We start from the raw sequence: 12,387 nt of genomic DNA on the forward strand, positions 1-12,387 counted from the left end.
CTTGCGAAGTGAGTGCATGGACTCTTGCACATACTTTCTGACAGAAACACTACCTGGGAAATATTTAGAGGAAATATTTAATACCTTGCTTTCATGGGTGAACAGTGCAATTTTTTATTTTAAGTAATTTAAGTTACATAGCAAAATCCTGTAGATTTGCTTTATACAACATTAGGATAGGCCCTAATCTTCCTAATGTTGAAGATTACATGCTACACAGGAACATGCTACACAACTCCTGTTTCAAGCTCTTGTACAAATGCACAAGCCAATTCAATCAAACCTCTGCAACTAATCCAGAATGCGGCTGCAAGATTAGACAAACTGAAAAGAGTGCATGTCACACCTCTGTTCAACAATTTGCACTGGCTACCAATAGCCATTCAAGACATTGATGTTTCTCTACAAAACCATCACTGGCTCTGCACCCCTTTACCTAAAATCACTACTTTAGACTTATGCGCCCTCTATAGAACCTTGCTCTCCTGACTCTCTATTCCTACTACTTTTTCCCTTTCTTTTTTCTTCAAAAAATGGACCCTATAACACTAACATTCTATATTCTTTTTCAATTCTATCTACTTATTTTATTTTTATTAATTTATAAAACTATTGACCCTCTATTACTAGAATTCTCTATTCTTTTGACTTGTTTTTTTTTTATATTATTATAAAACAAAATGACCCCTCTGACATTATTGTTTTTCATTCTTTTTCTACTCGTTCTTTTTTTTCTTCTTGTACTGCACTAGACTAACCAAGACTTGTCACAGCACTTACATTTTATTACTTCTATTGTCCTCATTTGTAAGTCACTTCGGATTACAGCATCTGCTGTATAACTAAAATGCAAATGTAAAATGTACATAAAAACATTTATTAAAAATATTACCACATGCACTTCAATTTTTTATGTTTTTAAATCAAGGCTCTCACTTAAAAAGGCTGCATTTATTTGATCAAAAATACAATAAAACAGTAATATTGTTATAACATTTTAAAATAACTTCTATTTGAATATATTAAATATTGGAAACTGTGATGCATTTTTTTCAGGATTTGTTGATTAATAAAAAAATTAAAAAAGAACAGCATTTATTTGAAACAGATTTTTTTTGTTACATTAAAAATATCTTGTTTTGTCAGTTGGCCACTCACATGTTAATTTGATCCATTCAATCTACTTGCACTTCACCCAGATCATTTACATTCACTTTGATCATGCACCCACCTTCATTTTGCTTGAAACTTCTACTTTTTTGTCTGTGGACCACAAACAGAGTTATTATCATACATCAAAGCTTCTCTTATGCATACAATAAAAATGGATCCCAATCACTGTCAAGTTCAGCTGTAATTTTGCTTGGTTTAAAAAACATCATGTTCAAACAAGAACCCGTGTTCCCTTGCATGATAAATAAAAACCAATAAACCACAAGACTAACACAACCGAAGCTCTGTGACTTACTTTCTTTCATGATGGATTTTTTTTCTTTTTTTTTATAAGCGTGCAGATTTACATTTCACAACATGTTAATTGGAAACTGTGTGATTACTTGTGGATTACTGTGTTGTCGTCATCGTTCTGACGGCACCCATTCACTGCAGAGGATCCATTGGTGAACATGCAATGTAAATGTCTCCAGATCTCTTCTGATGAAGAAACAAACTCATCTACACCTTGACTGGCTTGAGGGTGAGTCAATTCTCAGAAGATTTTAATTTTCTGGACAAACTACTCCTTAAAGTTCAGTCTAAAAAGAGAATTTAGGAAGCACACAGGTTTCTTGTCACTCCTAACACTATACCAGGGCTGCCCTTTCCAAACAGGTCATCTGATGCTGTGTGTCTCATGCAGCGAGGTCACCGTACAAGCTCAATGCAATTTCCCACAGACAGTCAGGCTGGTCCATATGTTGCACTTCTACATTTAGGTCTTTGCTAAGGCTGCTTCTCAAAATTCCCATAGACCTTTTGCTATATTAGTCTCTAGACAGGTGGTCAGACCTGTTAGTGCATATTGACCCTTGTGGAAAGGAGTGAAAACTGGCAAGTGTCCCAACGCAGAGCCCAAGTGCGCTGACAGGATAAGGGTTTACTTTGCTGAGCATGTCTGGAAATTCAAAGAAACCAGACACCTTAAAGTGCAGATTTTACAATCGCAAGACAGCACAGAAAGACAAAAACAAGCCTTTAAGATATAAACTTTTATTAAAATAAAAATTCGGCAAAAATCTAAAATATTAGCAAGCTCCATACATGGTCACTACATTCAGCTGATATGTTTATCCATGAAGTGCTTTCAGCTGTGAACCATTCGATCTATTTTGTTGCGGCCACAACAAATTCTTGATGCACTGAAGCTCATCAGTGCAATGATAAGGTGATACAATGGCATTAGGATACTGCAGATATTTATTTACATTTATCTTTATAAAATCAGTACAACTTAGTAAATGTTATAGTTGCATCTAAAGGCAGAAAACATTATTACTTAAGTTTTGTTCAATATATTAATTTTGAGGGATCATGCACAACTTCAAATGTTGTGATTTTTATATTAACCAGTGATATTTGACATTATGTACTAGTATTTATTAATTTGAATGAGCTTTTATTTGTATATTTGCACTTCATTTTACATTTTTGTGTAAGTTTTGGTAATTTTGCTATGTGCTTTTGTCATTTTTACGTAACATTGTTTTCCATAATAGGGGTCATGCACAACTTCAAATGTTCTGATTTTGCATGAACCAGTGCTATTTTTGTATTATTTATTATATACTAGTATTTATGAATAATTTGAATGAGATTTTATAGTTCATTTTAAATTGTAATTTAGGCTTTAGTAATTTTGTAATGTGATTTTGTCATTTTTTTACTAGTGTTTTTAAATATTTTGATATAAAAATATTTTTATTTCACTGTTATATTTAATAAAATGTATAAATATTTTTAGTTGTAGAAACTTTTGTAACTTTTGTAACATTTTTAGTTCAGATCAAATTTTCTATTCATCTAATTCTCATTTAAATTTTTATCTTATATTTCTATTTTAATTTCAGCAATTTATTTAGAAAGCACATTTTGATAGTTTTAGTTAAAAATAACAATGTTTGGATTGTGGATTACAAACACTATACATACACAGAATAAACTCTAAAAGCAAAGCTTTTACATATTAGACCAAGCTTTGCTTTTTGAATCCTTAACAGTATCTAAACACAGCATTTTGCTGTTTTTGTTCCAGTAAGCAGCACATGAAGTCATATTGAGGCGCAAATGCACTTGCCTAAAACCAGCTTATAATGACTTCACCCATTATATAAAAGCACTACATGATCATGGGCACAATATAAATCAGCAGACAAACAGCACAAAGCTTACTGTTGATGCTGGAAGTTGGTTCTTTTGCCTCTGAGAGACATTACAACAAATTTACCCTTATAGCAACAGAATGTTTGTCTCTCACATAGGGGAACATTGTGTAAGATAACGTTGTTTACAGAAGAATATTTTTTTAGTACTGGTATGAATCATTTTAGACTCCTACACCTCTACACAAGTTGCATAATATAAATATAACAGCCTAGTGTAAATTGTTAACAGGAAAAAAACAACATTGACACTGAATACAAAGTAAAGAGCTTTAGAAAAAAAAAGTATTTTTTTAGGATCATCCTTACGTAATAATAGATTATTAGCAGTGGAAATTAAATGCTGTCCCACTAGTGCATATAAACTCAGTATGAAGTTTAACAACAGCTGATGTCTGTGATTTCCAGCAAAAAGCATTGACAACAAATGACAGTTTGCTTTGATATTCTAATCCACTAATGCTAATTGCAAATGATAAAATGTCACAACACACATAATAATAATTTACATTTAAAATAAATGGTAAATAAAAAGGATTATCAACTCTTAAAATGGAGAAGAAATACTTCCCATTTATTTTGATGATGAAGTGAAAGGCTGTGTGTCCCATCAAACTCTATTCAAATTCACTTTGCAGAAGTAGAACAAATTTGACAGACGTGAAACATGGACAAGATTAACAAAATGGCCTGATTCACAAAAGTTATGAACAAAATTATGCAAGGTAAAATAACAGCCCAAAGTACATGAAAGGAATAGTTCACCCGTTTTTTTTTTCTTCATCCGAGAACAGAATTGGAGAAACGTAGCATTCCATCACTTGTTCACCAATGGATCCTCTACAGTGAATGGGTGCCGTCAGAATGAGAGTCCAAACAGCTGATAAAAATGTCACGATCCAAAAGTAATCCTATTCGTTTAGAACAGTTTTGGACTGTTTTTACTTGATCGGTTTATATTTCTCTGCTGATTCAGATGAAAAAAAAAAAAAGTTTTACTGGAAAAAACAAACATATGGATAGACATGTTAATGATAGATTCGTTTTTTTTTTTACAAACACGCAGTTTTTCACTTCACAAGTTGTTAACTGATGGACTGGAGTGGTGTGTGGATTATTGCGGTGTTTTAATCAGCTGTTTGGACTCTAATTCTGACGGCACCCATTCACTGCAGAGCATCCATTGGTGAACAAATGATGTAAATTTCTTTAAACCTGTTTTAATTAATAAACTTTTAAATTGCCATGTAAATTTTAAATGGGGGGGGGGGGTGAACTATTCCTTTAAACATGGCTTTGATAAGGTTGAGTCACATTGATGTCAAATGTAAACCTTTGAGTGTTGAAGCAAAACCAGCTAAGGAACACAACTCATGATGAGTCCACAATAAAATAAGAGAGATTTTTCACAGGTATTGATCTAAGAATATTTAATTGGAAAAGTCAGTTTCAAAAATACAAGGCAAATCCAGGGAAAGTGGTGCTTACAGCTCACCGAGTCGGGTAACGTGGCCTTCTCACAACTGGAATAAATAACTACTATAGCACAGACCATTGATTGCACCTCTTCAAAATCCATCAATGAAACACACTCATAATAGTGAAGCAGAACACATTTAAGCTGCACTGAGTGATGGTTCAGTGTTTCCATTTCCTCGATCATGTGGGGCTGAAACTAAAGCGGTTAAGACAGCATAAGCCAGGATGTTCCTCTATTAATATGCATAAGAAAATTAACAACAACAACATACTGGACATATGGAATTAGCATATGCATGTGCACAAAAGTCATTACAAATGATCTATCTACTACAACAACAATGTTCAACATTGCAAAAAATGCACACTTGGCAACTTAACACTTTTCGCACAAAACAAGAAAAAAGGATAAGCGCAACAGCAAAAAGAGAGAGATTTGGCAAAACACAAAACAAGAAGTTTTAAACTGAAATGGCACATTATTCAGTGCTAAAATTATGGACCTGATGCTGTTAGTACTTTTTAAAAATAGCTGGAAGGAAGCGGTGCATGATTGATTACAAATAATAAAAACTGCAAGTTAGTGCATGAGTATATGGCTTAAACCAAGCTGACAGATAACAGAGCAAACAGCTCCCCGAAATTATTTCAACAAACATCCACAAATCAAAGCATAAGATATTAAAACACTATATCCATGAGTAATACTAAGCTTCAAAGGAAATTAAGAACTTGAAAAGTCCAGTGAGAACAGCGAGACCCGGATGAGGTGGTGGGATCTCTGCAGTTTAAATAAGAATGGAAAAGAATCTGTAAATTGGTTGAACGTCGACCCTGTCGCGGTTAAGACTATGTACAACAGGAGGGCTGCAGTCCATCGGCAGGGGAGAAGCTCCCATTCACATGGCTCAGTTACACACAGTTACACAAGTGTTTCTTAAATATTCACGTTCTATGTCTAATTCCTAAACTAATATCCCATAGGCTGGACTGGTCACCTCATCGAGACGGACTTCATAAAGCATAGCACAAAACACAGGTGTTTTTCAGGTCTGCACTGATTCAAAGCGGATGGATGCTGTTTTCCTGGGAGATACTTGACTGATACTAAACAATAACAGTTTATGTGGGTTAACTTTCGGTTACACTGAAACTACAGGAACTATTGCGGCACTCTTTACCTAGTTATGTGTACGTAAGTGAGCTGACCATGTCACAAGAAACATGAGGCTATGAACATGCAGACACCGATGGCTTAACATTGCAGATTTTCGTTTTGCATACAGAAAACAGGAAGAGTTTCTCACATCAAGGATGGGGGGAGTGCCAGAACGAGCTTCCTTTCATATATGATACCTCCTCCTGCTGGTTTAAATTAGCCCTCTGCAGACCTTGTGTGGAAAATGGGTCATCAAAATAGATGTGTGCGGTGTGGTGCGTTATCTAGTGTGTTCTGAAACGGGTGTGTAACTGTGTGTTTGTTAGGGGGATCAGTGGTTGTGTTCTGCGTTTAATGCTTTAATGGTCTCTTGGTGCGCTTCATTCTACCTGTGCAAAAGGGAACTGGAATAGCTGGACTTTTCTAAACATAGTTTAGGACAGACGATCTGAGGGACTATAAGAAAGCACTGGGGTTCGCCCTCGGGTCCTTTTGGTTCCTGTAGCGCATGGCCAGCCAAACTCCTAAGATCTGAGAGAAAGGACAAAAATATAGATTAGAAACAAAATACTGGAGTACAATAGCTGTAATAAGCAAGAAGTCATTCATGTCTAGAAATTATTCCATAATTTAAGGAAAATTAACACTTGAATGTGTGGCTGAAAGTGACATTTATACATACGCAATATGATACAAGAGATAAATGTTCAACATTAAACATTTTCCTAAAATAGGATTTAATTACAATATTAGATTCACGAGATCTCGCAAGATCCAATGAGTCTCGCGAGATCTGACTGGTGTCGCGAGAACGTGATGATATCCTTGCCCAGACCTTTCAAATATATTTACTTTACACTTTAATTTTACTACACACAGAAGCGCGCCTGACGCTCATTTTTTTCCAGAAGAATGCACATAGCCGGCTACTACTACTACTATACTACTACTACTACTACAAAAATAAAACAAACATTACTTTTTAATGATTAATCACAACATTTTTTCCATGTTTTAATTGTAATAGTAAATCCATTTTGTTTGCCAAAAATATATTTTTTTAATTTTCAGTAATTAAAAGATAAATGATAAATTAAATTAAAGTTTTATGACTTCATTGTGATAACCATAAACACATAATTTCTAAGGGGAATAAAATACATAAGGCTACTTTAAGAAAAAAAAATGTAAATAAATAAATTAAATTATAAATTAAGAATGTTTATACATTCAAATAATCAAACATGCTAAAACACAGAATTATGTAACAATAAAATATATATATATATATAATTTCATAGGGACCTAAACGAATTGATGTGAAATGTATAAGTTTCATGATTCTGATTAATTAGACATGCTTTTTAATTGATACATTTTAATTTAACTATTAAAAAGGAGTTGAGAAAAATTCTAACTGAAAAAACAAAACAATACAGAACAATTAAAACGGAAAACAATGAATTTTGAAAAAAAAAAAAATCAAATTAAACAGAATTTAGGAAAAAATCTAATTGATTTCATAGGGCCTAACTATCCCTCAGCCTGGCTGCGCCCCCCAGTTTGGGAACCACTACTTTATTCTTTTAAATGGATACATTAATTGTGTTTATTATATATGCTTTTTTATTAAAGTGGAAATCAGTTTACTAAATAATAAATGTGACTGACTGCTTCAGTTCCACTAATTTCCATTAAAGGGATATTTGTGCGGTTTACTTTTATTTATACTATTTATAATTTGTTTAATTACTTGTCAGTTGAGTTTGTTGGAAAACCTTCTTCAGTGTTTACATGTTTATTACTCCCTAAAATTTATTAAAATAAATGTTTAATATCATAAAGTACAAGTTGATTTAAAAATGCACCTACTTTTTTGCATTTTGAGTTTTTCAGTTGAATAAAAGAAAAATTTTCCCTATATATTTCATCATTGAGGATTTCTTTTTAAAAAATCTCTTCTCGTCTCATTCTCTTGTCTCATCTCTTCTCGTGGGATAAGGGTCTCATCACACCCCTAGAAAAAAATGTATTCTGCTAAACAAATAAAATAGTTGACTTGACTTAATATTAAATTCAGCTAATCATGTCTGTACATTTTACAACAACTTTGCATGTGGTTAATTCAATCAGATTTAAAATGAACAACTATCCGTTTTAAAATGAAATATTAATGTCATGTCCTTGAGCATGTGGGATTTTCTTTTTCTCTTTTCTACTTAATTACAACCACAGCAGTTTCTGGTTGACCTTATGCAACAGAATTAAGAGTAAAGGACGGAAAGGAGCTATAAATGTGGAACTGATACTTTATATGCATTTCATTTTTCTAATAATGGGAAATGTAGTAGGTCACATTCTTACAACTTTTTTATGATAAATAATTTATTTTAAACCATGGTTCTCCAACTGATGAGCCCACAACTCTTAAAGTCAGTCCAGATCTCCCATTAGTTACCACAACTTTGTAGTGCCTTTCACATGTGGCCCGGACAACATGCGATCTGAACTAACCTCTGTAAAGCTGAAAAAGAGGCCGACTCCTCCAAGGATCTTCAGAGCTTCTGATGAATGTTGAAGCATCTTTTCACCGCAGGTGAGGCAGTGGCTATTTGTTATACATGGCTGCAGGAAAATAAAACAGGGTATTCATCTTCATTTTTCACATTTGGTTAACTCAGTATTAATCTATCAGTTACAAATGAACCATTCACTCATCATCTTCAAATAAACTGTAGCAAGGTTGGTCAGACAATTTCTCTCACTCTAAGCGGACCAGAATAAGATGTAATGTGGACCAGATTAAATACTTGTTCCTGTTATTGTCACGCTCACCCCCAATCCTACCCAATTTCCCTTTCTCTACTTTATCTGTTCACTAAAGTGTCAAAAATCCTAAATAAAACATAAACGAACACAAGCATATATTCTTACAGCATCACAGAGTTGTAAGTCAGACATAAACACTCCCAGGTTCTGTGTATTGTTGAACAAGCCACAGCAGTCCAGCTTCTTCTCAATGCTGATTCTTGTGTTGTTATTCATTATTCCCCAGGATGAATTCAGCAGCTTCTCCTGTTTTGGGAATGTGACAAGACAAAAACCAGGAATAGCACTCAGTTTCTCAAACAATTGTGCAACAACATCAAGAGTGCTTTAAAGTTAATTAGGATTACCTGTTGACCCTGGTTCATGGCCAGGCAAGAACAGGACACTCCAAACTGGAAGAGGAACACAATGAAGAGAATGACCATGTACTGTGGAAAAGCAGTTGTGGTCAAGGACTTTACAAGATTCAGAAATGAGAATATACAATTGATGTTTTATGGGCATTGGAATACAAAAATCATGTAGTACAAACGCTGCTAAAGGATACAAAGAAAAGCATGACTTGGTGATGATTGACAGCTCCAATGAGTCCCACAATGGCGATCAGCAGCAGAAAAAAGCCCACGGCAATCACGCCACCAATGATGTGGATGCTGGAGACAATGCCAAAGCCTTTCCCCCATGCTGCTACGACAATCAACAGGAGACCCACCAGCTGAGGATGAAGAAAAAAGACCAATCAGAAACATGTCACAACCTTTTGCTATACATAAAATTGTAATAACAATAACAATACATTGTGCTTAAAGTGGCATTGTAATGGTGCTTACAACATGGTTTACTTCCATATTATGACATTTTCAAGTTTAAGAGGATATTTAAAAAGGAAAAATTTGGATTTGTAGATTTGTAGAGTTATTTAAAAGTAATAAATAAATAAATACAAATAAACAATAAAAACACTATGCTGGCAGTGTTGCAATAAACTTTCATTTTAACTGAATTAACTTGTCAACTTAACTTGCAATTATTTTCCCCATAGAATTGACTGAAAAAAATTAAATGAAATAAAACAGTATAAACAAACCAAACAAAATAAAAACAAATTAAGTCCAACCAAATTAAAAAAAAAAAAAAAAAAAAAAAAAAAAATTATATATATATATATATATATATATATATATATATATATATATATATATATATATATATATATAGAAAATAAATAAAACAAAAGTAAAACCAAACCAAATTAAATAAATTAAATTGAAATATAAAATATATACATTGGCAAAATCAACAAATAATATAAGTTACAATTAATTTGTTGCATGCAAATTTCAATGGCAAGCTATGGATGTTCATCAATGGAAAAAGATGCTCTTTGTTTCCAGCAGTGGATAACCATAACATGTTAACCAACTGTTAGCTGGGCATTGTCTTCATATGACCATGTAGTTGGAGAGAATATAGTTAGTTGAAAAAATAAGACCAACAACAATTCATAAAATTAATCAAAACTACTGTGACAGAGACATGAAGCACAACTCACATGCTGTTATGCTTATAAAATCTCTATAACTAACTACACATCATTTCTATAAGCTAAACAGTGACAAGGGACAATCTACAGTTCAAGATTTTGTCTGAAATCTATATAACCAAAAGCAAAGGGCAGCAAGATAAAGATTGTAGGTCCAGAGAGCAACATGTGTATCAACATAACCTAACCGAACAGCATTACTGTCATGAGCAGCATACCACAAAGCCAACCAAATAATGTGCACACAGTCCCTCCTTAAATGGCAGGATGAGGGGTATGATTATGGCATTACAACAGAACATTGGACAACCAAACAAACAAAAAATGGTCCAAGTGAGGAAGACGCTGATTTTCTGTTCAAACCCCATATTTTATCAATAAATTTACAGTACACCCATTACATAAGCAGACCCTTTAACCACTAGATTACACCACCCAAAGTCATATAGCAATGCAACTTCATTTACAGCTCTGACTGAGTGCAAAGTACTCTATTTTTGGCTGTGTGTGACTGACACCTTGATTTTAACCCATTATTCTCATCACTCCTGTGAGTCAGTCATTACGGAAGTATGATCAGTGACTCAGTCCTGTGTGTATCATATTAAGCAAGCATGCAAACTCACTCAACCATATTTGACACGACATTTGAGTTTTGACAGATACATAAATGAAGCTGACACACCAAAATCTCCCAGGGTATTCAACAGGGAAATAGATAAACCTACATATATGTTTGGGACATTTAAAAAATACACTTATTCAAAGAGAACTCGAGTAATTAAAAGCAGATTACACAAACATAGGGGGGTTATGCAACACTCGATGGCGAAATGTAATTAAGAAGATATGCCAAAAAAAAACTAAATAAAAAAACCTTAATATTAACACCCAACCCTGTTTTTATTGCTTTTAAAAAAGATTTTGTTTAACGAGCTCCGCCTGTGAAGATAAGCAGCTAGCCGATTCATCTACTGATAGCTACAAAACAAATACCTCACCTCTATAACCTAACATCAGATACCTTTATATTGAATATAAATACATTAAAATGTTCCTAAGATGTCTTAAATATAGTACAAATTATGAAATAAAGTGAAATACCAAACGTTTTAAGTATTTACACCGGATTAGCCGCTGCTAACGGCTAGCTGAGCTAAATATCCATGTATGTGCGACTCACCATATAAACTACATTTAGCGAACAGAGGGCGTTTTTCGAGCACGTAAATCCGCCACAAACCATGTTTAATCTTCGGGCATTTACCGGTGAGATGAAATGATATGCTAGAGATGTTGTTTTCGCTGCTGTGCGTGCGCTATAAACTGCTCTTCTTTTCTTTTGGTGAGCAATATTACGAATCGTTCACTGGAATCGAATCTTTTAGATGAATCAACTGAACCAGTCCGCAAAACTGAATCGTTCAGTTTGTTGTCCGCATTTACCAGCCACCAATGCGATGCTTTTGAGAAACGCAGCACAGACCTGGAGTCAGCGACTAAAAGAAATGGAACACTGTTTAATGCCAATGTAAATTATATTTTGGTTGTAAATAATTGTATGTTTCAATAGCTGAATCACGGCTGCAACTAACTGAACCAAGAGACATTAAATTACCTTTAACTACTATTGTTAATTAAACTGAAATAAAAAATAATATATAATACAGAAATTAGTTTTCTCAATACAGAAACGTTTTAAGAGGATGTTATGGAACTACGTGATGACGCACGTAAGGAAAGGAATCACTAAAAATCCTTTCGTTTTAATTGATTCTTTTTACATGAAGAGTTCCAAAAGAACTGACTCGGAAATCGGTTCCCATCTCTTGTTGAACTAGCCGGTGACGTCAATCGAAACCGCAGCCCCTCTAGTGGCATGCGCTTTGCTTGTAATACACGTGATTAGACGCTAGGGGAGATGATTTCCTAAAACATAAAACCTACCGTATGAAAAACATACAAATAACAGCCAGGGTGTCCAAAATATTAACTAATTA

General features: G+C 33.9%; 1 protein-coding gene across 1 annotated transcript; it reads right to left on the reverse strand.

Annotated features, from left to right (window-relative positions):
- Positions 1-4,792: 4,792 nt before the first annotated feature.
- LOC127944813 (tetraspanin-31) lies at positions 4,793-11,825 on the reverse strand. Its single transcript, XM_052541097.1, has 6 exons — positions 11,571-11,825; positions 9,392-9,559; positions 9,192-9,272; positions 8,950-9,090; positions 8,530-8,640; positions 4,793-6,546 (listed from the first exon to the last, which is right to left on the reverse strand). Exons 1-6 carry the CDS (start codon positions 11,631-11,633, stop codon positions 6,472-6,474), a joined length of 639 nt encoding a protein of 212 aa, XP_052397057.1. The 5' UTR covers positions 11,634-11,825; the 3' UTR covers positions 4,793-6,471.
- Between the last annotated feature and the right edge of the window lie 562 nt (positions 11,826-12,387).

Source organism: Carassius gibelio, chromosome A23 (assembly GCF_023724105.1).
Source record: "Carassius gibelio isolate Cgi1373 ecotype wild population from Czech Republic chromosome A23, carGib1.2-hapl.c, whole genome shotgun sequence".
NCBI lineage: Eukaryota > Metazoa > Chordata > Actinopteri > Cypriniformes > Cyprinidae > Carassius > Carassius gibelio.

Bases quoted from the DNA above. Each gene is read 5' to 3' on its own strand.
- LOC127944813 (XM_052541097.1), bottom strand. From the start codon at position 11,633: ATGGTTTGTGGCGGATTTACGTGCTCGAAAAACGCCCTCTGTTCGCTA. The intron at 9,560-11,570 runs GTGAGTCGCACA...CTTCATCCTCAG, and splicing joins CGCTAAATGTAGTTTATATG to CTGGTGGGTCTCCTGTTGAT. The intron at 8,641-8,949 runs GTAAGAATATAT...ATTTTCCTGCAG, and splicing joins ACTTACAACTCTGTGATGCT to CCATGTATAACAAATAGCCA.